This window comes from Erythrolamprus reginae, chromosome 1 (genome assembly GCF_031021105.1).
Source record: "Erythrolamprus reginae isolate rEryReg1 chromosome 1, rEryReg1.hap1, whole genome shotgun sequence".
Classification (NCBI taxonomy): domain Eukaryota; kingdom Metazoa; phylum Chordata; class Lepidosauria; order Squamata; family Dipsadidae; genus Erythrolamprus; species Erythrolamprus reginae.
The window spans coordinates 420,321,062-420,347,170 of NC_091950.1; the positions used below are offsets into that span (position 1 = coordinate 420,321,062).

The 26,109-nt window shown below is 42.6% G+C and overlaps 1 protein-coding gene across 10 annotated transcripts in view; it reads left to right on the forward strand.

The window, feature by feature from the left end:
• The window catches only part of TRIM37 (tripartite motif containing 37), an 82,295-nt gene extending 57,000 nt beyond the window's left edge, over positions 1-25,295 (forward strand). For all 10 annotated transcript variants that reach the window (XM_070735393.1, XM_070735395.1, XM_070735390.1 and 7 more), the window contains 6 exons: positions 6,816-7,109; positions 8,754-8,885; positions 10,891-11,071; positions 13,203-13,321; positions 21,995-22,138; positions 23,828-25,295. In XM_070735393.1, the coding sequence (XP_070591494.1) occupies positions 6,816-7,109; positions 8,754-8,885; positions 10,891-11,071; positions 13,203-13,321; positions 21,995-22,138; positions 23,828-23,916 (959 nt within the window). In that variant the 3' untranslated portion in view covers positions 23,917-25,295. The remainder of the gene's footprint in view (positions 1-6,815; positions 7,110-8,753; positions 8,886-10,890; positions 11,072-13,202; positions 13,322-21,994; positions 22,139-23,827) is intronic.
• Positions 25,296-26,109: the final 814 nt, after the last annotated feature.

Here is a 26,109-nt window from a genome sequence, read left to right on the forward strand (position 1 = left end):
ATAACAAATCTAATAGTTAAAAGTCACTAAAAACCCCTTATTAAAAAGAAAACATACACACAAACATACCATGCATAGTAAGATTTAATAGTAAGATAATGAGAATTTGGAAAGCAACCCTTGAGAAAGCAATCAGAAGAAATATTGAGAAAGTGACTGTCCTGTTAGGAGGTTGAAGACACAGGCTGGCAACGCAATAGCCATGGCACCAGGATGTGTTTTACATTTGTTAAATGGCATATGTAGGATTCGGAAACTAAATAAAAACAAATGTAGATCTTTTTAAAAATAACAACTATGCAGTTTTGGAAATATCGCCATAGAGATCCTGTACATTCTTTTGTGAAGTTGTTAGTCTAGCAGAATTTTTACTTTTGATTTTAATTGACTGAGACAGACATTGTGCCTTAAACCAGCCTTCCCCAACCTTTCCCAGTGGGCGGTCCAGCTCAGGGGGGCGGGGGAAAGGGGGGATGGTTTAATGCTAGTGGCAGGTGCACATGCATGTGCGAGCGCACGTGTCTTCATTTGTGTGAGCGGCAGGTGAGGGCGGGGCTACAAGTGGGGCTGCGAGTGCTGGTGCCAAATAAGCCATGGCCCATTAGTGGGCTACATCCCATAGGTTAGAGACCCCTGCCTTAAAAGGTTGCTGCTTCTTGTTCTTAGGAAAGGGCAGGGGAAATTATAGGTCATTGCCAGTCTTATCTCTCTCAAGTTTTTGTCTTCTCCTTCAGATCTCTGAAAATCATCAACATCATCTTCTTTTTCTTCTCCTCCTTCTCCCTTCCCCCTCTTCGTTGTAGTATGTCTTTGATGGTGCTTCTCCATCTTGTGGGTCTCCCTCGTTTTCTTTGACTTTTGCCTGGAAATCACAGTTTTGAAACATTTTCATATTATTTAGGATTAAGTTGGCACCTCACCAATGAAAAAAATATCTGGGTTGTTATTAACAAACTTTGGGATTTACTGTATTGATAAATAGTTTGGAATGAATTTGCTTACCTTTTAAAATGTCACGCACCCCTCCCATCTTTTTAAGTAGCCCATTTAATGAAAAAGGCTGTGGTGGTGGTTTCTCTTTTTTAAAACTAATGAACATCAAACAGTGGTGAGGATACAAATTATATTGCATGCTACCCTGCCACCTTTGGTTTTCTTTTTCTGTGTCTTGTGGAAGTACTTACAGTTTAATGATACATTATATGTATTAAGTGCACACTTTCTGCCTTCTTTGTTTTAACCTCTTTCCCTGCTCTCCTGCCCTTATTTATTTTATTTATTTACTTTTTCATTTATTAATATTTTTCATATTTATTTGCCACCCATCTTGTAGCAAACAACTTTTATTCTGCTCTCTTGGTGTAAGATTGTATGCAGCTCCCAGCCCCTAAAAGCTCTCTGCTCCTGCAATTCCATCAGGTCTTTGTTTCTGGTTTTACCCATGTCAGAAGTGGGAGGGGGGGGGGTGGAAGAAAGGAGAGGAGAAAGAGCCAGAAATAGGATTCTTTATACAGTGCAAATTGAATAGATTCTTCCCTGTGATATTTTCAGAATTTTCCACAGTAAACTGCTTGTCATTTCACATAGAGAAGATTCTGCTGCCTGACCTTTTCTCTTAACATTTTTATTTCTTTAATATAGGTCTGTACCTAACAGGAAGCAGGGAAAAATTAGCTAAACGCCAGAAGAGACATCTAGAGAAGCGATGGAGGAAGAGTAGGTCTGAATCCGATCAAACACTTGTAAGAGCTCATATTAAGGCTTACAAAGTGGCGCTCAAGGCAGCAAGATGCACAAATCATGCCGCCTTGATTGCATCAACGGAATCCCGCCCGGCCGCTCTGTTTAGGGTGATCCGCTCCCTTCTTAATCAGGGGGGAGTTGGGGAGCCCTTACAGAGTAGTGCCGTGGACTTTAACACGTTTTTCGCTGATAAAATCGCTTGGATCCGGGCGGACCTCGACTCTAATTGGAAAACAGAGTCAACTGACAATGAGTCAGTCGAGGTGACTGGGGCCCGTACTTGTCCATCTGTCTGGGAAGAGTTTGATCTGGTGACACCTGATGAAGTGGACAAGGCCATTGGAGCTGTGAGTTCCGCCACCTGTTTACTGGATCCGTGTCCCTCCTGGCTGGTTTCGGCCAGCAGGGAGGTGACACGGAGCTGGGTCCAGGAGATCATCAACGCTTCTTTGGGGAGGGGATCCTTTCCAGATCCCTATAAGGAGGCACTTGTGCGTCCCCTCCTCAGGAAGCCTTCCCTGGACCCAGCCATTCTCAATAACTATCGTCCAGTCTCCAACTGCCCTTTTATGGGGAAGGTTGTTGAGAAGGTGGTGCCGTTCCAGCTCCAGCGGTCCTTGGAAGAAGCCGATTATCTAGGTCCTCAGCAGTCTGGATTCAGGCCCGGCTACAGCACAGAAACTGCTTTGGTCGCGTTGACGGATGATCTCTGGCGGGCCCGGGACAGGGGTTTATCCTCTGTCCTGGTGCTTCTTGACCTCTCAGTGGCTTTCGATACCATCGACCATGGAATCCTTCTGTGCCCGCTGGAGGGGTTGGGAGTGGGAGGTACTGTTCTTCAGTGATTCTCCTTCTACCTCTCCGGTCGGTCGCAGTCGGTGTTAGTGGGGGGTCAGAGTTCGACCTCTAGGCTTCTCCCTTGTGGGGTGCCTCAGGGGTTGGTCCTCTCCCCCCTGCTATTTAATATCTACATGAAACCGCTGGGCGAGATCATCCAAGGGCATGGGGTGAGGTATTATCAGTATGCGGATGATACCCAGTTGTACATCTCCACCCCATGTCCAGTCAGCGAAGCATTGGATGTGATGTGCCGGTGCTTGGAGGCTGTTGGGGTCTGGATGGGTGTCAACAGACTCAAACTCAACCCTGATAAGACAGAGTGGCTGTGGGTTTTGCCTCCCAGGGACAATTCCATCACCCTGGGGGGGGGGACATTGACCCCCTCAGAGAGGGTCCGCAACTTGGGTGTCCTCCTCGATCCACAGCTCACATTAGAGAAACACCTTTCAGCTGTGGCGAGGGGGACGTTTGCCCAGATTCACCTGGTGCACCAGTTGCGGCCCTCTCTGGACCGGGAGTCACTGCTCACAGTCACTCATGCCCTCATCACCTCGAGGCTCAACTACTGTAATGCTCTCTACATGGGGCAACCTTTGAAAAGTGTTCAGAAACTTCAGATCGTGCAGAATGCAGCTGCGAGAGCAATCATGGGCTTCCCAAGATATGCCCATGTTACATCAACACTCCGCAGTCTGCATTGGTTGCCGATCAATTTCCGGTTACAATTCAAAGTGTTGGTTATGACCTATGAAGCCATTCATGGCACCGGACCAGATTATCTCAGGGACCACCTTCTGCCGCACGAATCCCAGCGGCCAGTTAAGTCCCACAGAGTTGGCCTTCTCCTAAATCAAATAAACAATGTCATTTGGTGGGACCCGGGGAAGAGCCCTCTCTGTGGCGGCCCCGACCCTCTGGAACCAACTCCCCCCAGAGATCAGAATTGCCCTCACCCTCCTCGCCTTTCATAAGGTCCTTAAAACCCACCTCTGTCATCAGGTATGGGGGAATTGAGATATTCCTTCCCCCCAGGCCTATACAATTTATGCATGGTATGTTTGTGTGTATGTTTGGTTTTTAATAAGGGTTTTTTAGTTATTTTAAATATTAGATTTGTTATATGCTGTTTTATTATTGTTGTTAGCCGCCCCGAGTCTATGGAGAGGGGCGGCATACAAATCTAATAAATAAATAAATAAAGCAAGCACTCTCTAGTTATGCTACTTTTATGCAATTTATTGCAGATTTGTCCTCCAGAGAGGCGCCTTTATGTTTGGTAGAAAAAGCCATCTAGTTTTGGTCCATTACTGAAATGCTATGACGGTAAAATGATATCTTGGGTAATGAGGCTATGCGCCATTTGGATACTGCAAGATAGTTGCATATTACAGTCCGACATTATAATCTCTAGTGAGCCATTTCAAATTCGATTTTCTTTTAGAGGAGTATTTGTTGCTATACATTAGTTTTTTCTCACCTAGGAGCCTCCCAAAGTCACAGCAACCCACATGACCTCACATTCCTGCAGACCTCCATCATCCTTCGAATAACTGATCATTTGCAAAGTATTATTGCTTCATTTAGAATAGAATAAAATTCTTTATTGAACAAGTATGACTGGGCATACAAGGGATTTGTGTTAGGTGTGGTCTCAGTGTACATAAATACACTCATCAAGAATCATAAGATACAACACAATGATAGGCATAATAAGCAATCAAATCATACTAGTAAACTAAATAAAACAATATCAATCATAAAGATACAAGCAACAAAGTTATAGTCACAAGTAGGAGGAAAAAGGTAATATGAAGGATGAGAAGAATAATAGTAATACAGTCTTAGTAATAGTTTAACAGTGTTTGGGAATTGGTTGTTTAGCAGAGTGATGGCATGGAGGGAAAGACTGTTATTGTTTATTTATTTATTTTTTTTTATTTATTTTGTCCAATACACAATGATGGTTTTAGTGAGTATATATCTATATATACATAGTAAAATACATGATGAAGGTTATAGAGGAGATACTCATAGTAAAATATGTCTAAGAAATAATAGAAAAGAAGATATAGTAATAGAACATATCAATGAAATAATAGAAGAAGAGATATAGGAATAGAAGAAAGGTATAGGAGATATAGGAGAGCAATAGGACAGGGGACGGAAGGCACTCTAGTGCACTTGTACTCGCCCCTTACTGACCTCTTGTGTCTAGTTCTGGCGTGCAGTGCTCTATAGCATTTTTTTGACGGTAGGAGTCAAAACAATTTATGTCCAGGATGCGAAGGGTCAGTAAATATTTTCACAGCCCTCTTTTTGACGTGAAGTATACAGGTCCTTAATGGAAGGCAAGTTGTTCTTTCTGCAATTCTAATTTGATACTATGGTAAATACAGTTTTGAATCTAAATAAAATTTTAATTTGATACTAAGTACACCCTGTTGTACATACTCCTGGTCAGTTGGAGGATGATGAAGAAATTGAGGACTCTGATACAGATAGTGTTTATGAATTAGTGGTGGGCCCGGGGTTACAGATAGTAGAACAGGTGGGAGGCCAGCAACAGGATGTGGCTATGAGTCCAGAATCTAGCGAGGAAGAATCAGACGTTCGCTGGGTCAATCCTAAATTCAGAAGGGTACAAAAACGTAAAGAACAGGTGTTTGGAAGAAGATATTAAGGGGAGGCATGGGTTAAATACTGGAGTGATGTATTTGGTACGTCAGGGGTCAGTGGGGAAGAAGGGTGGAGTTTCAATGTTGTAGGGCGAAAAATGAAAGGTTTCCGTTCAGCTCCCAAGCAAGCAAATGCATTCTGTGTTATTTTACAGCCATTTTTGCTGTTTTTGAATCATGCTGTGAGTACATAAATCTTGTTAAATGGAGAAAGCTTGGAGGAATGTGTGAGGAATGCAATTAAGAAAGATAACGGGCTGAGAGGAATGTGTTAGTATGAGCTGTATTTTGAATACGGAAGGGAAGAGAAATAAAGATGGAGTTTCTTTGTTTATGAAATACTGCATTTAGTAAGAGTTATTTGTAATAGCTAAAGTTCTACCAGAAACCAGAACACACCCTAATAAATTTTATCTGTTAAACATTACATATGCTGTCTCCTTAAGTGGATGTGCAATCAAAGAATGAAGTCTCAACTAGTGTTCAGGTCTGGCATGAGGCTTTGGTTAGCAAGATAAAAGAAATTATGTACTTGGTACAGGTACTTAGACATAGATATTCTTCTGCGGTACATCGTATTGGGCAATAGTTGCTATCCAACTATTTCAGATCTCATTGAATTGTATCTGGTGTTTTACTGTATTCTGTTGCGAGTGGAGGGCTCTTCTAATAAAGTATCTCTTTAGGACTGTTCTGTCGGGCTCTCTGGTAAACTTCTCCCAAAAATTCACAGGTACAAATTTCAGACACACACACATTTGAAAATTCAAAACAATGTTCTTTATAATGAAATGTCACTTAAACTAAGCCCTCTTTTGGTATAGCAAAGAGCACTGGTCTCCAAACAAACTGGTAATTTGTACAAGTCCCTTATCAGTTCTGTGATACTTAGCTTGAAGCTGTGAGGCAGTTCACAGTCCTTCTTCTTTCACAAAGTGAAACACACCTTGCTCTGGTTTAGTTTCAAAGCGGGGAAAAATCAGCACACAAAAGGTCAAAGTCAGTAAAGCAGTCACGAAACACAACGATCAGATAATCCTTCACAATGACCAAACCCACAGGCTGCTATTTATAGCAGCCTCACTAATTACCACAGCCCCACCCAACCACAGGTGGCCTCATTTTCTTTGATAATAATCTCTCAGTTGTTGCTGCTTATGCATCGCTCTCCGCATGCGTGGCTGTATCATTAAGTCTTGTTCTGAATCCAAGGAGGAGCTAGATAATTGATCTCCTTCTGAGCTGTCTGCCACACTCTCCTCCCTGTCATTCATGTCTTCTTGGTCAGAGGAGCCTTCTTCAGCAGATTCCACTGGGGGCAAAACAGGCCTGCAGCATGGGGATATCTCCCCCATATCCACAGTCCTTGGGGCAGGAGCTAGGCCAGAGCTAACAACTATTGTTGAAAGTATCATTCAGGACTAGCAGTGGCAGAGTACTGGACAAACTAGGCCATAATCCCCTAGAGATGCTACTATGAGATGCCCTTGAAACGTTTTTGGAGAGCTTGAACATTCTTCCTGCTTCCTCTCTGTTAACTGCCCTCCTCTTTAACAGAGAAAGACCACCGGAGGCACCAGGCCATGTGGCGCATCCCACCAGACTTGAAAATGCTGAAGAGGTTGAAGAGTCAGATGGCTGAAGTACGGAGTAAAATGTCCGATGTGAAGAACCAGTTGTCTGAGGTTCGCAGTAGCAACACCAGCTCCTCGGATGGGCAGGCCGCGTACGCATTCCCTGGTGACCAGGGAGCCTTGGCGGCTTGTGGAACAGAAAGCTACAACAAGCTGCAGGAACTTGGGAGGGAGCTTCTGACAAAATCGTCCCTCTCCAGCTGCTATATTCGGAATTGTAAGTGGAAAGGGGTTTAATCATCACGTCTGTAAGAAGGGAACCATTTACCAACCCTGTTGTGTGCAGACGTGATTACACCTGTCTTGATAAAGAGCTGATTTCAAATGAACTTTGCAATCCCATAAACCTTGAGAACAGACAGAGACTGAATGCTGGGAAGGTTGATCTGCACTTTTCACATTGACATTTAGTCGTTCATTTAATGACGATTTGATGTTACAACGGCACTGTTGACATTGACTGGTTTCCACGGTTACAACCATTGCAGCCTTCCCATAATCACATGTCAAAATTTGGGTAGTTGGCAATTTGCATACCTTTATGATAGTTGTACTATCCTAGCCAAAGTCACGTGATCACTTTTTGTAACCTTCCTAGCCAACTCAAGCAAAGTCAGTGGGGAAGTTGAATGGATGGATGGATAATAGACAGACAGATAGACAGACAGATGGATAGACAGACAGATAGACAGACCGACCATCTTCTTTAGCCTGGCCTATTCCTTTAAATAAGATATACCCTCCAGCCCTTTTATTCTGTTCAGATTTTGGGCACCAGGTTATTTTTTTATTATTTTTTTATTAATAGAGTTGAAAGGGACCGTTAGGTCATCGAGTCCAACCCCCTGCCTGAGCAGGAAACCCTACAGCACTCCAGCCAAATGGAAGTCCAATCTCCTCTTGAAGGTGTCCAGAGTTGGGGAGTTCACCACCTCCCCTGGCAGGCAGTTCCATTGGTTGATCGCTCTGACCGTCATGAAGTTACATTAAATTGTATTCATCTTCCGGCATTAAAGTTTTCTAGTTTGTGTTATTTGTTCCCTGTACTCTGTGCATACATGGTATGGATAGTAAATAGTAACATGTAGCAATAATACAGTTTCACAAGCTTGGTAAATTCCAGATATGTATTGTGAAAGTGCTTGAATTCTCATCAGTGGCCACATTGATGCTGCTGCACGAATCCCAGCGACCAGTTAGGTCCCACAGAGTGGGTCTTCTCCGGGTCCCGTCAACTAAACAATGCCGCTTGGCGGGACCCAGGGGAAGAGCCTTCTCTGTGGCGGCCCCGGCCCTCTGGAACAAACTCCCCCCAGAGATTAGAATTGCCCCCACCATCCTTGCCTTTCATAAGCTACTTAAAACCCACCTCTGCCGCCAGGCATGGGGGAATTGAGATACCCTTTCCCCCTAGGCCTTTACAATTTTATGCATGGTATGTCTGTATGTATGTTTGGTTTTTTTATTATAATGGGTTTTAATTGTTTTTAGTATTGGATTATTGTTATACACTGTCTTATTGCTGTTAGCCGCCCCGAGTCTCCGGAGAGGGGCGGCATACAAATCCAATAAATAAATAAATAAGACTCAGGAGTTTTGAGAGTTAAAGGCTAGGCATTAGGAAGATGCCGGTGTTGTAAACTACCGATGTAGAAAAAGCAGTTTTATATATGGGAGCCTCAATTAAGGAAGGAAACATCTGTCTTTGAGCTGAGATAAAATACCTTGTTTTAAAAGTTCTAAAATAATGGTGATGATAAAGGGTGATCTCTCTTAAATCTCAGCCAGATATACGGCATGTCTTTGTTTTTTAAATGTTACTTGAATTTAAAGCTGAAGTTGTTTTTTTTAAATTCTGTAGCTGCAAATAAGAAACATAGTTCAAGTAAAACTGGTCGCTCAGGGGCAGCAGGCAGCCTGTCTTTGCGAAGAGCAATGGATTGTGGCGATGGAAATATCCTTTTGAAGCCTGACTGTCAGCTTCCCTCTGAAGGTAGAAACTTATCTGGGGAATATGTGTGCATTTGAATACTATTTTGCTGCTTGTGAGTTTCAGATTCTTGCTCTTCTATACTTGGCTGCTGTTAAAGCATTTACAATAAAACACAATTTGAGCTGCAAACCACCAATGATTGATTACAGGATGAAATGCTCACAGAATTGTTGAAAGTTGGAGAGGTTTTTGTCAAATACAGGTAATCCTCAACTGGTTATCACAATTGAGCCCAAAATTTCTGTTGCTAAATGAGATACAGTATTTGTTAAGCGAGTTTGCCCCATTTTACCACTTTTCATTTTGCCACATTTGGTAAACGAATCATTGCAGTTCATAATTCAGTAACTGGGTTGTTAAGTGAATCGGGATTCCCCGTTGACTTTGCCTGTCGAAAAGTCACAAAAGGGGATCACATTACCCTGGGGGATATTGCAACCATCATAAACATGAGTCAGTTGCCACGTTTCTTAATGTTGATTACATGACCCGTGGGGATGCTGTAATGGTCATAAGTGTAGGAAATGATCGTAAGTGATTTATTTACTGTGAGGATTACCTGTACTGAATAAAAAGACTGTATTGTACAGAGATTGAAAAAGATTAGTTTACAGTATATATATATATACAATGGTACCTCATCTTACGAACGCCTCTTCTAACGAACTTTTCGAGATATGAACCCGGTGTTTAAGATTTTTTTGCCTCTTCTTCCGAACTATTTTCACCTTACGAACCCAAGCCGCTGCTGCTGGGATGAAGGGGTTTCTTTTTTTTTCCTTTTTTGAAGAAAGAAAAAGGAGGGGCGGCTTGGAGGGGGAAAGAGCTTGCATTTAAAAAAGTAGGAGAACAGCATGCTTGCAAAGGTACTGAAACGGTGTCTTTTGAAGAAAGAAAAGGGAGGGGCGCCCCCCTTGCTTTTCTTCCTTGCCACTCACCCTTTAGCCTAGCCTTGCTTCTTCCACCCGCCCCCTTTAGCTGCTCCTCCCTGCCCTCTGTTCGCCTCCCTTCTAAAGTTTGGGATTTTCCTGAAGGATTTGCATGCATTATTTGCTTTTACATTGATTCCTATGGGAAACGTTTCGTCTTACGAACTTTTCACCTTACGAACCTCCTCCTGGAACCAATTAAGTTCGTATGATGAGGTACCACTGTATACAGAAAAATGTTGCCCACCCGTCCAGTGATACATCATTATAGATAGTCCTTGTCTGACAACTATTCATTGAATGACCTTTTGAAATTACGACGGCATTGAAAAAGTGACTTTTTCTCACAACCGTTGCAGGATCCCCTGGTCAAGTGATCAGAATTAGGGCACTTGGGAACTGGCTGATATTTATGATGGTTGCAGTGCCCTGGGATCATGTGATCACCTTATGTGATCTCTTGACAAGCGAAGTCAACAGTGGAAGCCAAATTTGCTTAATGGCTGCACAAGTCACTTAACAACTGCAATGATTCACTTAAGAACTGGGGCAGAAAAGGTCATAAAATGGGGCAAAGCTCATGGCGTATGGTTAGAGTGCAATACTGCAGGCTACTTCTGCTGCCTGCTGACTGCCTGCAACTTGGCAGTTCAAATCTCACCAGGCACAAAGTTGACTCAGCCATCCTTCCGAGGTTGGGTAAAATGAAGACCTGGATTGTTGGGTGCAAGAGGCTGACTCTGTAAACCACTTAGGTCTGAAAAGCACTGGGAAGCGGGATATAAGTCTAGCTATTATTGCTATTAACAACTGCCTTTGCTTAGCAACGGAAGTTTTGGGCTCAGTTGGGGTTGTAAGCTGAGGACTATTTGTAGTTATGCTGCACATGGCTTTCCTTGTTGCTGATAGATCTGGCAGAATAGAAGGTAATTTTGCATCTGAAACCAATAGGGATGGAAAACAAAACCCTGCCTTTTTTCAGGTACAACTTGGCTTGTGGCAAATATGTATTCTGTATTAGATTCTTTCAAGATTGGAAAAAGCATCGTGGGAAACCTGTCTTGTTTTTCTTTCAGGTTGCCTAGGAAACTCGAAGCCCAGCAGCCGGCATGCCTCCCAAAGATCTTTGGCTTGTGCTGCAGACCCCCTGCCTAATTCCGAAGACAGAATATGCGAGGTTTCTGATTCCAATGTTGGCGCTTCTGCTTTGAATGGCACAACTGCTGGAGAGAAGGCCAGGAAAGGAATAGCGGTGGGGTAAGTTCGGTGTGACTTGGAAAAGAACGCACAGGTAGTCCTCGGCTTAAGGCCACAATTGAGCGTAAAATTTGTATTGCCAAGTGAAACATTTGTTAAGGGAACATTGCCCCATTTTACCACCTTTTGTGCCACAGTTGTAAAGTGAATCCCTCCAGGTGTTGAATAACATGGTTATTAAATCAATCTGGCTTCCCCATTGACTTTGCAGGTCGCAAGGGGGATCAGGTGACCCTGGGGCACTGCAATCGTCATAAGTACGCGTCAGTTTCCAAAGCGCCTGAATTTTGATCACATGACCATGGGGATGCTGCAGTGATCATAAGTGTGGAGAACGGTCATAAGCCATTTTGTTCAGTGCCATTGTAATTTTGAATGGTCATTAAGTAAACTGTTGTAAGTCGAGGGTTACCTGTACATACAGTCATGGGATTGGAAGGGACCTTGAAGATTTTCTTGTCCAACCGCTCTGTGACAGGCAGAAATTATTATTATCAATTATTATCAAAGCAATGGAAACTGCAGTTTAATGTTTCCAAATGTAAAATAATGCACTTGGGGAAAAGGAATCCTCAATCTGAGTATTGTATTGGCAGTTCTGTGTTAGCAAAAACTTCAGAAGAGAAGGATTTAGGGGTAGTGATTTCTGACAGTCTCCAAATGGGTGAGCAGTGTGGTCGGGCAGTAGGGAAAGCAAGTAGGATGCTTGGCTGCATAGCTAGAGGTATAACAAGCAGGAAGAGGGAGATTATGATCCCGCTATATAGAATGCTGGTGAGACCACATTTGGAATACTGTGTTCAGTTCTGGAGACCTCACCTACAAAAAGATATTGACAAAATTGAACGGGTCCAAAGACGGGCTACAAGAATGGTGGAAGGTCTTAAGTATAAAACGTATCAGGAAAGACTTAATGAACTCAATCTGTATAGTCTGGAGGACAGAAGGAAAAGGGGGGACATGATCGAAACATTTAAATATGTCAAAGGGTTAAATAAGGTCCAGGAGGGAAGTGTTTTTAATAGGAAAGTGAACACAAGAACAAGGGGACACAATCTGAAGTTAGTTGGGGGAAAGATCAAAAGCAACTTGAGAAAATATTATTTTACTGAAAGAGTAGTAGATCCTTGGAACAAACTTCCAGCAGATGTGGTTGGTAAATCCACAGTAACTGAATTTAAACATGCCTGGGATAAACATATATCCATCCTAAGATAAAATACAGAAAATAGTATAAGGCCAGACTAGATGGACTAGATGGACTAGATGGACCATGAGGTCTTTTTCAGCCGTCAGACTTCTATGTTTCTATTATCCCTTTCCAGAACAAAAGTTAACCTTAGTTTGAAAACAACCAGGCTGACCCACTATTTAAGAGCTCTCACAGGAGATTACTCCTTGTTTACTCTTTCACTTGTATAAAGCTTCCACTTCATGGTTCTTGTCCTTTGATGCTACAAAGAGTAAACATATAGCCAAGTCTTCCCTTTGACAGCCTTTCAAACGTGAGTGCTCCAACACTAGAGGATTTTAAGAATAGTCATCTGATTGAAATGGTACAGGGTCTCTTGCTTAAGCAGGGGGATGGTCTAGAAGACCTCCAAGGTCCCTTATGACTCTGTAATTCTGTTCTATGTTGGAAAGCTGCTGTTGTGTCTCCTTTAGCCTTCTTTCATCCTGCCGCCTTGTATTTGGGAGTGCATCTCATTTCCACTTGTTTCCTAGTCTTTCAAATGCTTATACTGTATCAGTGTAAAAAAATTAACACTTCTGGAGTTATTTCACTATTATTTCTGCTGTTTCCAATTTAAAAGACAGCCCCTAATTTCCAGTAGAGACCTGGAAATACAGCAAGTCTGAACGTCAGTTTTAAATGCTTTGCCCTTGCCTCTCACTCACAGAAAAACTTCCATCCCGTTTCCATTTGTATTTACCAAGATGAGTTTCATAAAACATACCATGAAATAGTTTACCGTTTTAATTCAAAAAAGGATATAATTAATTGTAGCCTTTAGGGGGGGGGGGGAAGGGAATCTGTTTTTCAAATCAATATGAAATCTGTTAAAGGACAATAATGGAAATATTTTAGGCTTTTTTCTTAACCACCAACCTCCCTTTCCTCTCTTTTTAGGCCTAATTCCAATCGATGTTGTCTGGAAGTGACCGAGGCAAATAATTTGGAAAACAGCTCTGAAGCCAGAGAGCTCCAAGTAGTTCCCACTGAAGGGGCTTCAGCAAATCTGGAGGATGGTAAGGCTGAATTTCAGAGTAAATTATTATTATTATTATTATTATTATTATTATTATTATTATTATTATTATTATTTGGATTTGTATGCCGCCACTCTCCACAGACTCGGGGCGGCTAACAACAGTAACAAAACAGTATAATCCAATACTAAAAAACAGTTAAAACCCATTACTGTATATAAAAACCAATCATACATACAAACATACCATGCATAAAATTTTAAAGGCCTAGGGGGAGAGTGTATCTCAATTCCCCCATGCCTGGCGGCAGAGGTGGGTTTTAAGCAGCTTACAAAAGGCAAGGAGGGTGGGGGCAATTCTAATCTCTGGGGGGAGTTGGTTCCAGAGGGCCGGGGCCGCCACAGAGAAGGCTCTTCCCCTGGGTCTCGCCAAACGACATTGTTTGGTTGACGGGACCCGGAGAAGACCCACTCTGTGGGACCTAACTGGTTGCTGGGATTCGTGCAGCAGAAGTCGGTCCCTGAGGTAATCTGGTCTGGTGCCATGAAGGGCTTTATAGGTCATAACCAACACTTTGAATTGTGACCGGAAATTGATCGGCAACCAGTGCAGACTGCGGAGTGTTGGTGTAACATGGGCATATTTGGGGAAGCCCATGATTACTCTCGCAGCTGCATTCTGCACGATCTGAAGTTTCCGAACACTTTTCAAAGGTAGCCCCATGTAGAGAGCGTTACAGTAGTCGAGCCTCGAGGTGATGAGGGTTCTGTTAAAAAGTGCTATTGCTAACATGTTGTAAGCCGCCCTGAATCTAAGGAGAAGGGCGGCATAAAAATTGAATGAATGAATGAATGAGTGACTGTGAGCAATGACTCCCGGTCCAAGTAGGGCCGCAACTGGTGCACCAGGCCAACCTGGGCAAATGCCCCCCTCGCCACAGCTGAAAGGTGTTTCTCTAATGTGAGCTGTGGATCGAGGAGGACGCCCAAGTTGCGAACCCTCTCTGAGGGGGTTAATAATTCTCCCCCCAGGGTAATGGACGCACAGATGGAATTGTCCTTGGGAGGCAAGACCCACAGCCACTCCGTCTTGTCTGGGTTGAGTTTGAGTTTGTTGACACCCATCCAGGCCCCAACAGCCTCCAGGCACCGGCACATCACTTCCACTGCTTCATTGACTGGACATGGGATGGAGATGTATAACTGGGTATCATCGGCATATTGATGATACCTCACCCCATGCCCTTGGATGATGTCCTGGTGTCTTCCTGTTAACACACATTCAAGTGGTACAAAGCGGAGACCCTGCTGGAGCTAGCAGTACATCAATAGCTTGATTACTGGTGCTGTTCTGACCCAGCTTCCCAAACACGACAATCTCTCTGAAGTGAACTCAAAATTTCCTTCATAAGGGGCGCCAGCAACCCTAGCAAAAAGCTTCTCTCTCACCACAGGCTAAAGATGAATAGTAGTCTGCCACCCCCTGCCTTTCATCCCCAGAGCTAGGGTGGGGCTTTTCTATCAGCGGTGGCTCTTCTGTCCCAAGGACCGGCTCATAGATTTCCACGGCTCTCCTCTCTCCTGCCTTCTGTGCATCTGCGTGTCAGACACTGGACCCAGCTGGTCCTCCTCTTCCTCATGAGCTACCCCCAGACCTGGGGGCTGTTGACTCTCCAGCTGGTGGTTGATGAACAACCCAGGCTCTGCCTCTCTTTCTCTCTCTCTCAACAGCTCCATTCCCTCCTCTCCCTCGGAGCTCTCAGGTTAGCTTGATGCTGACCCTGACTCCTATGCCATCTCCTCTTCTAATTTGGCTGCCGGAGGGGCTGGCAGCTGGCAGGCCACAACAGGTAGCCCTTGACTGACAACCATTTATTTAGTGAGCGGTTGAGGTTACACTGGCACTGAAAACAGTGACATATGACCATTCTTCACTCTTAAGACCATGGCATCCCCAAAGCAGGAACCCTATAGCATCCCAGCCAAATGGCAGTCCAATTTCCTCTTAAAAATGTCCAGAGTATTGGAGTTCACAACGTCCGCTGGTAGGTTGTTCCACTGGTTGATCGTTCTGACCGTCAGGAAGTTCTTCCTTATTTCCAGGTTGAATCTCTCCTTGGTCAGCTTCCAGCTGTTGTTCCTCGTCCGGCCCTCCAGTGCCCTGGAGAATAAAGTGATCCCCTCCTCTCTGTGGCAACCCCTCGTATACCTGTAGACTGCTATCATGTCCGCTCTGGCCCTCCTTTTCTCTAGGCTGTCCATGCCCAGTTCACGCAGTCTCTCTTGATAAGTCTTGGTTTCTAGACCCCTGATCATTTTGGTTGCTCATTTCTCCACCTTCTCCAGAGTTTCAATGTCTTTTTTGAAGTGTGGTGACCAGAACTGAACACAGTACTCTAGGTGTGGTCTGACCAGGGCGTAGTAGAGTGGTATTAAGACTTCCCTGGACTTGGAGTGTATTCCCCTGTTGATGCAGCTTAGGATTGTGTTGACTTTTTTGGCTGCTGCTGCACATTGTTGGCTCATGTTTAGTCGATTATCCACCAAGATTGCATGATTCACTTAACAGCTGCCCTGATTTGCTGAATGCCCACCAGCAAAACAGATTGTAAAATGAGGCACAACTCTCTTAACTGCCTTGATTAGCAATGAGATTTTGAGCTCAATTGTGCTGGTAAGTTGAGAACTACAATCACAATGGAGCCTTAAATTTATGTTGCTAAGCAAGACATTTGTTAAGTGAGTTTTGCCCCATTTTATCACCTTTCTTGCTATGGTTGTTAAGTGAATCGCTGCAGTTGCCAAGTTAGTGATGTTAGTGCAGTTGTTAAGTGAATCGGGTTTCCCCATTGACCTTGCTAGTCAGAAGGTCTCAAACGGTGATCACATCATTTAGGGACACTGCAATCATCATAAATAAGAGTCAGTTGCCAAGAGCCTAAATTTTGATCATTTGACCATGGAGAATGCTGCAATAGTCCTAAGTGTGAAAAAATGTTCAGAAGTCAATTATTTCAGTGACGTCATAACTTTGAGTGGTCACTGATTGAACTGTTGCAAGTCAAGGATTATCTGTACTGTAATCGATGAGCATTTCTTTGCAATCATAGCCTTGGTAAAAAGTTCAATGGCATCTTTTTAAAAAGGGCTTTAAAATGAGCTTCCTGTTCCTAGAAGCCTCTGCTGCTTTAAGAACTGTAGCTTAGCAGTTGCCGCTTGGCTGCTGGAAAAGGAAGAAAAGGGATTCCCCTTTTTTACAGTTGCATTGTGGAAAACCCCAGGAAGCCCTTTGGTGCTTGCTCCCTTTTCAGAGAGGGGAATCTGAAGTAAGGGACCCTGTTTGATTTGCCATTTTGTAGCCATGGAGACGAGAAGGTTGGCAGTTTCCTTACCACAAAAGGACAAAGGAATTGGGGGCTTGTGCTCGGAGATGGGGAAATCTCACTGCAGTATTGAAGCTTGCTTTTTAGGTAGGAAGCAAAGTCCATTTTAATGGATTATTACATACAGTAAACACTCTCTAGCATATTGGTATAGCAATAAGAAAGGATATCTCCGAGACCGCCTCCTGCCGCACGAATCCCAGCGACCGATTAGGTCCCACAGAGTGGGCCTTCTCCGGGTCCCGTCAACTAAACAATGCCGGTTGGCGGGTCCCAGGGGAAGAGCCTTCTCTGTGGCGGCGCCGGCTCTCTGGAACCAACTCCCCCCGGAGATTAGAACTGCCCCTACTCTTCCTGCCTTCCGAAAACTCCTTAAGACTCACCTTTGCCGTCAGGTATGGGGAAACTAAACATCTCCCCTGGGCATGTTAATTTATACATGGTATGCTTGTGTGTGTGTTTGCTATTACATGGGGTTGTTCTTAAATCGTTAAATATTTTAATTAATTGGATTGTTGTGACTGTTTTTACTTGTTGTGAGCCGCCCCGAGTCTTCGGAGAGGGGCGGCATACAAGTCCAACTAATTAATTAATTAATTAATTAATAAATAAATAAATAAATAAAAACTGTTGGTTATTTTGAGGCATTTGTCTCATTTGGAGAAGCTGCTTGATGCAAACCTGATTTATTTATTTTTATTTATTTTTATTTATTTATTCTTTGTCCAATATACAATACATATGGAAGAGAATAGACATTAAGTAATATATATAACGATAGAAAGTAAAAAAGAAGAGAAGTAGATGGGAGGGAGAGAATATATATGATATAAGAGAGAAGGAGAGAATATATATGATATATATATATATATATATATATATATATATATATATATATATATATATGATAGATAGATAGATAGATAGATAGATAGATAGATAGATAGATAGATAGATAGATAGATAAGGAGAGAATACATATGATATATGAGATAAGGAAAGACAATTGGAACAATTGGACAGGGGACGATAGGCAGACCAGTGCACTTATATACGCCCCTTACTGGCCTCTTAGGAACCTGGAGAGGTCAATCGTGGAGAGTCTAAGGGAGAAGTGTTGGGGGTTAGGGGTTGACACTACTGAGGCAGGTAATGAGTTCCATGCTTCGACAACTCGGTTGCTGAAGTCATATTTTTTACAGTCAAGTTTGGAGCGGTTAACATTAAGTTTGAATCTGTTGTGTGCTCTTGTGTTGTTGCGGTTGAAGCTGAAGTAGTCGTTGACCGGAAGGACGTTGCAGCATATGATCTTGTGGGCAATACTTAAATCGTGTTTTAGGCGCCAGATTCCAGATGCTTCACTTCTTCCTTGGCTGCTAAATAAGGAGCAATTTATTTGGAGCTTTTATCAAGAGTAGCTCACTGATCTTCTGCTGATAATGACATAAAGTGCTGGATTTTAGCTGCCAGCTGTGTAAAGCACTTTAAATAGCAAAAGCAAGGAGTATCATTAGGTGGATTAAGAGAAATAAAAGCGGAAAAACAGATTAAGTTGATTTTCAGTGTGAACACAGCATGTGGCTGACAGTCAGTTCTAAATATGGGAACTTCTAAGTTTTGTTGATTCCAGTACATACAGAACTAGGTTTTAAGAAATATGCTAGAAAGTTTTTTAACATAGGGTAGAATATTCATAGAGCATCATCCATGCTTGGACAGTGAGTCGCTGTTGTTATTCTTATACTTTCCATTTAAGATTTTCTCCTAGCTTTGCTCTGATGTAGAAAATATTTGGAAATAAAATGGAATTAAATCAAAAGATTGGATTTCTGTCTGCTTAAATGGAGTAGAATATGTGTATCTACTGATCATTCTTTTTTTAAACAGTGACGAGGCAACTTTAAATATTTATTAACATTATTTCTATCCTGCTGAAATAATTATGGATAACTGCATAAATCATTAGTATTCTTAAAAGGAAAAAATATGAACTGGAACCCTCTTCCTCCTTTAAAACTTAAAAACAATTCTCCTAAGAAATGTTTCACATATTTTGTTCATGATTTGATGTTATTATATTTGGAGAAATATATCCAAATTGAAAAACAGTGTGACGTTCAAAATGTAGCAAGTAAAAGATAATATAGTTGTCATAATGTAAAAACCTTGATCAGGAGATATCTAAGGTCTGAATTTCTCTGGGATATCAAATGTGTTGCAGACTAATCTTGAGGCCTGTGGAAAATATGAGTGAAGGTATTATGATTTGATCAACAGTTTTATGAAATGCGTTGAATCCATTTCATAATTCTGACTGGATTATTATTCAAAAGATAGAGTGAATCCTGTAGAAGGATGCTGATTTGTTGAGGGCCTCCATTTCTCTTTATCATTTCTCTGAAACGAACTGGCATCAAATTTAATTGGCTCTCTCCTGGAGTTTCAAGGAATGAATAGCAATAGCAAAAGCACTTAGATTTATATACCGTTTCACAGTGCTTTACAGCCCTCTCTAAGTGGTTTACAGAATCAGCCTCTTGCCCCCAACAATCTGGGTCCTCATTTTACCAACCTTGGAAGGAGGGAAGGCTGAGTCAACCTTGAGCCTGATGAGATTTGATCTGCCAAACTGCTGGCAGCCGGTGATTAGCAGGAGTAGCTTGCAGTACTGGACCGTAACCACTGCACCACTATGGCTTTTACACAACAACTGGGTTGTGGGAAGAACCATGTTGGTGCAGTGGTTAGAATGCAGTATCGCAGGTTTTCGATCCCGACCGACTCAGCCTTCTTTCCTTCCAAAGTGTGTAAAATGAGGACCCACATTCTTGAGGGCAAGATGCTGAATCTATAAAACTGCTTAGGGCTGTAAAAGCATTGAAGCGGTGTTTGTTTGTTTGTTTGTTTATTATTTGGTGTTCTGTCGAGCTCTCTGGTAGAATCCTCCCAAAAATGCACAGATACAATTTCAGACACACACACGTTTGAAAATTCAAAACAATGTTCTTTATACTGAAAAATGCAAATAAACGAAGCACTCTTTTGGTATAGCAAAGAGCACTTGTCTCCAAACAAATTGGTAATTTGTACAAGTCCCTTATCAGTTCTGTGATACTTAGCTTGCAGCTGTGAGGTAATTCACAGGCCTTATTCTTTCACAAAGTGACACACACTTTGCTCTGGTTTAGTTTCAAAGCGGGGAAAAATCAGACACAAAGATCAAAGTCAGCAAAGCAGGCTTGAAACACAACGATCAGATAATCCTCCACAATGGCCAAACCCACAGGCTGCTATTTATAGCAGCCTCACTAATCACCACAGCCCCACCCAACCACAGGTGGCCTCATTTTCTTTGATAATAATCTCTCAGTTGTTGTTGCCTATGCATCGCTCTCCGCATGCGTGGCTGTATCATTAACTCTTGTTCTAAATCCAAGGAGGAGCTAGAGAATTGATCTCCTTCTGAGCTGTCTGCCCCACTCTCCTCCTCCCTGTCACTCATGTCTTCTTGGTCAGAGGAGCCTTCATCATCATATTCCACTGGGGGCAAAACAGGCCTGTAGCATGTGGATGTCTCCCCCACATCCACAGTCCTTGGGGCAGGAGCTGGGCCAGAGCTAACCACAACATTTGGACTTGGTGCTAATGCCAAGAGTGTCTGGAAAACTGTTGAGGAAAGTGGCCAGACCAATTCTGCCAGTGCGTGTCTGTGCACACACTACATTGCGGTTACAGTTCGTCCTTGACTTACAACACACAATTCAGCCCACCATTTCTCCTGCTAAGCAAAACAATTGTTAAGTGAGTTTTGCCCCATTTTACAATCTTTTTTGCACCACTGTTAAGTGAATCCCTGCGGTTGTTTAAGTTAGTGACGCGGTTGTTAAGTGAATCTGGCTTCCCCACTGTCGTTGCTTATCGGAACATTGCAAATAATAATAATAATAATAATAATAATTTATTAGATTTGTATGCCGCCCCTCTCCGAAGACTCGGGGCGGCTCACAACAAGCGATAAAACAATATTGTACAGGCACAAATCTAATATTAAGAAAAAACTAAAAAACCCTATCAATTAAAAACCAAACAGCACATACATACCAAACATAAATTATAATAAGCTTGGGGGAAAGGTGTCTCAAATCCCCCATGCCTGGCGGTATAGATGGGTCTTAAGTAGTTTACGGAAGACAAGGAGGGTGGGAGCAGTTCTAATCTCCGGGGGGAGTTGATTCCAGAGGGCCGGGGCCGCCACAGAGAAGGCTCTTCCCCTGGGGCCCGCCAGACGACATTGTTTAGTTGATGGGACCCGGAGAAGGCCAACTCTGTGGGACCTTATCGGCCGCTGGGATTCGTGCGGTAGTAGGCGGTTCCGGAGGTATTCTGGTCCAATGCCATGTAGGGCTTTAAAGGTCATGACCAACACTTTGAATTGTGACCGGAAACTGATCGGCAACCAATGCAAGCCACGGAGTGTTGTAGAAACGTGGGCGAATCTAGGAAGCCCCACGATAGCTCTCGCGGCTGCGTTCTGCACGATCTGAAGTTTCCGAACACTTTTCAAAGGTAGCCCCATGTAGAGAGCGTTGCAGTAATCGAACCTCGAGGTGATAAGGGCATGAGTGACTGTGAGCAATGACTCCCTGTCCAAATAGGGCCGCAACTGGTGCACCAGGCGAACCTGGGCAAACGCCCTCCTCGCCACAGCCGAAAGATGATGTTCCAATGTCAGCAAAAGGGGACCGCATGACCCTGGGATGTCGCAAACGTCATAAACGCATGCCGGTTGCCAAGTTTCTGAATTCTGATCATGTGACTGTGAGAATGGTGCAATGGTCATGTGAAAAACAGTCATAAGTCACTTTTTTCAGTGCTGTTGTGATTTTCAATAGTCACCAAACGAAATAGGACTACCTGTATGTGCCGAGGTGGCGCAGCAGGTAGAGTGCAGTACTGCAGGCCACTGAAGCTGACTGTAGATCAGCGGTTCAAATCTCAACACCAGCTCAAGGTTAACTCAGCCTTCCATCCTTTCCAGGTGGGTAAAATGAGGACCTGGATTGTGGGGGCAATATGCTGGCTTTGTTAAAAAGTGCTATTGCTAACATGTTATAAGCAACCCTGAGTCTAAGTAGAAGGGCAGCATAAAAACCAAATGAATGAATGAATGAATGAATGAATGAATGAATAAATGTGTTTTCCAGAGCTGTACTTGCCCTGTCTATATTTCCATAGATCCAACAGAATTAAGGATATCCTTTAGCCTTTTTGTCTTTTGAGGGTAAAGTTGTGACTGCTGAGCAGTTTGTTTTATTCCTTTCTGGGTGCAGCTGGATTTCACCTCTTGCCAGGCATGAGCAGCGACAGCGACATCGAGTGTGATACTGAAAATGACGAACAGGAAGAGGCCGAGACTTCCTGTGCCACTCCAGAGGTCTACAACCAACCGTTCCAGGTTCAGCCTTCAAATGAAGGTAAGATGGATCCTTTGCAAAGAAAATACCTCTACCTTGAACGTGGTCCTCTTCACTTTTTGCCAGCCTACATTTGCTTCCGTTTCACTGGGTTGATTTTTTTCTTCTCCTCATTTTTTTCATCTTACCTGGAGACATATTAGTTTGAACTCACCCCATTCCTCAGATTCAGGATAAATACCTTATTCCAAAGTGCTTTTTCAAGAGGCATCTGGATTTTGTTTGAAGACGTTTCACTTCTCATCCAAACAGCTTCTTCAGCTCTGACTGAGTCATAGTGAGTAGGGTGTGGTAATCCTGAGGACACAGATAAACCTCCAAGTGCTTCAATGACCCTCTGAAAGAATGCAAATGGTCAGAGCTGTCTGCAAGGAATATAAAATCTTTCCATTTCCCACTCTCCAGTCAGAGCTGAAGAAGCTTCTTGGAGGATAAGTGAAACGTCTTCAAAGAAAATACAAGGAAGTCCAGTTGCCTCTTTGGGACCACCATGAGCTGGATGACTGAGAATCTCCACAATCATTTGACAAAAACCTTAGTTCAAAGTTGTTTTAATTAAGTAGGAAAAGTCATTGGAATTTGATTTGAATCAGTCAGCCTACAGGTTTCCAGGTTTGTCCTCCTTCCACTCCCACCAGTGTTCGGCCCAGTGGAGAAAGGGATTCTTGCCTTGAGAAGGAATTGACTCAGCAGTACCCACCTGAGTGACAAAAATCAGGGTCACTTGGCTCTTCCTTTTGTGAGTGCGTGATGACTCTAAAGTGTGCAATAGGGTTGATATTCCTGGAGGCGTCTGTAATATGGTAAATGATTTAGCTTTACTAGATAAATGGTCAAAGCAATGGGAACTGCAGTTTAATGTTTCCAAATGTAAAATAATGCACTTGGGGAAAAGGAATCCTCAATCTGAGTATTGTATTGGCAGTTCTGTGTTAGCAAAAACTTCAGAAGAGAAGGATTTAGGGGTAGTGATTTCTGACCGTCTCAAAATGGGTGAGCAGTGTGGTCGGGCGGTAGGAAAAGCAAGTAGGATGCTTGGCTGCATAGCTAGAGGTATAACAAGCAGGAAAAGTGAGATTGTGATCCTGCTATATAGAGCGCTGGTGAGACCCCATTTGGAATCCTGTGTTCCGTTCTGGAGACCTCACCTACAAAAAGATATTGACAAAATTGACCGGGTCCAAAGATGGGCTACAAGAATGGTGGAAGGTCTTAAGCATAAAACGTATCAGGAAAGACTTCATGAACTCAATCTGTATAGTCTGGAGGACAGAAGGAAAAGGGGGGACATGATGGAAACATTTAAATATGTTAAAGGGTTAAATAAGGTCCAGGAGGGAAGTGTTTTTAATAGGAAAGTGAACACAAGAACAAGGGGACACAATTTGAAGTTAGTTGGGGGAAAGATCAAAAGCAACATGAGAAAATATTATTTTGCTGAAAGAGTAGTAGATCCTTGGAACAAACTTCCAGCAGACGTGGTTGGTAAATCCACAGTAACTGAATGTAAACATGCCTGGGATAAACATATATCCATCCTAAGATAAAATACAGGAAATAGTATAAGGGCAGACTAGATAGACCATGAGGTCTTTTTCTGCTGTCAGTCTTCTATGTTTCTAACCCATTGCTGAAGGCCTCTGTCATCCCACATCAGGCGTCTTCACCACAAACCTTTTGTGTTTTCAGCCTCAGAATTATGCTCGCTCTTCCCCGAGGCTGACCAGTTGGGCCCTGAAGATCTGCCCTTTGACACAGGGAAGGACAGCGCGAGGTAATACTGGGTTCTTCTTGCTGCACCAACTACCATTTTTATCCGGCGCTTTGGAACTAAACTATTTGCAGAGGGACCTGCCTGCCTATGTGAGACCAGCAATTTACTCCCAGAGCAACTTCACAGCATCTGGCGGTCTGTGCATTTTTCTCTCGCTTTTCCTCATACCTGAAAGCTGATTACGTCTGAAGATGATGCCTGGATCAAATAAGTCAACTTCAGGGTAGCTTTTAGAACACCTGTGTTAAGAGTCCGGCCCCCCTCCCTCCGCGAAGAATGGTCAGATCCTACTAAATCATTGGTTCTTCAGATCTGCCCACCAATATGCAAGGGTCCATTCGTGCTTCTTTATATTTCGCCTTTTTTTTGTGGATCACTCTGATGCAGAGGGTTTTAAACCGAGAGATGTAAAAAAAGTGAGCCATATCACCCTCACCTTTGGAGGCTCCCTCCAGCCAGTGAATTCCAATTTGAAGCCCCTGGGGACATTTTAAGGAACAGCAATGAACTCCTCCAGTCTAGTAAATGCTTAAAACTTCCATTTTGTTTAGACAAAAAACCCACTCCTCATGTAGTCTGGGCCTCCACCTAATTTTAGAGTACCCTCCCAAAATACTGTACAGAACTATATTGTGCCAATCCATTTTAAAGACTACTGATTTCTTCTCTAATCTGCCTTTATCATTCGTTGATTTTATTGGCATAGGCTGCTTCTGACAAGAAATTATTCCCAATTTGCTTGTTGTGTTTGATCTCAGATAAGAGCTTTTAATGATGCGAGAGCTGTCTGATGTTTGGTTAGCGTTTGTTAGCTTGTTTCTTGGGAACACGGCCCCACATTTTCTGGAAATGCCTTACACAGATTTTTTCTGACTTTATTTTTGAAAATTCTAGTTTTCCAGTCCAATTTAAGAGAAGCTACTACCTGTTATACCTCCAAAAAAGTACTTTTCTGTTAGCTTGTGTTCCTCCGTGATTTGGCAAGGTTTAAAGTAACGAACAATGGATGCTTGCTGCAATTATTTTTAACAGTAGACATTGTTGTCTTAAGCTATTTAAATATTTTCCAAGAGGAGTTGTCTCCCTCCCCACTCCTCTGTCTCCAAATTATTCCAGTTCTGGCCAGTTGAAAATAGCCTTTTCTGCATGGAATATAAGCTACTGAAGATATTCTGATGTTAAGCTTAAATTTGGCTGATCTCTTAAAAGCATGTTTATAACTATATGCCTATTACTTCATGTATCCTGGTGTATTTTATCTTCTCCCGAGTGTTATACCTTAAGCGGAAATACCCATTTGTAAATGTAATGTTTAAAAACTGTAAAAATTCAGGTGAAAATGGTTTGCACTCTTTTAATTAATAAAATAAATGTGGAATTGTCGGTGCTTGTGCAGTTGAAGTTCTTAAAGGGGGCCTGCAAGAAACTGTTTATTAGATTCAACATCAAAGTGCCTTTGCAAAACATCTTTAGAGCATTTAGTGATGGGTTATTATGTAAAAGCAATAGCAGTGGTGAAAATGTAAAATTGGGATAGATACCCAGCTAGTTCCCTTTAGCATGTTTAGTATTGTGGGGAGGAAAGAATCAGAGTTAAAACTTCTTCACTCTGGTTATTAAAAATAGCAGGAACAAAGTGTCTCTTGGAAAATTTAATTTCTACCTCCATAAGTTGAATTTCTAGTAACGTTTATGTCCAGTGCTCCTGTCTGCCTGCAAGTTCTAGATCTGATAATGTTACCTTAGTACTCAATAGCTTTGAAACTCATTGATATTGGTATTCAACACATTTTGATGTGGAAATTTTATCCTGGTATTTGTTTGCTACTCAACACACAAGCTAGAAATTCTTGTTGTTAGCTGCTTTGGTATTCATGGCACCTCCCAGAACCAATTAACAATGAGTAGTGAGGTACCACTATAGTTGTATTTCATGCATAGTGACAGTTACGTCATTGCAGTAGAAAATGATCATGGTGTTACAACTAGCATGGCGTTGGAATAATTAAAGCAGTGATTGAAGAATGAGAACAAACTTCTAGAAGCTGTTTGGAAAGACATGCTCCAGAGCTGTAACTTTGAAATGTTTCAATTCCACATCACTGTCAAATGAATACCCCTAATCGTGTGCTTGCTCTGAAATTAAGCATTCAGAGTAAGTTATCTTCTTTGAAATTATAATAAAGCAAATATTCCA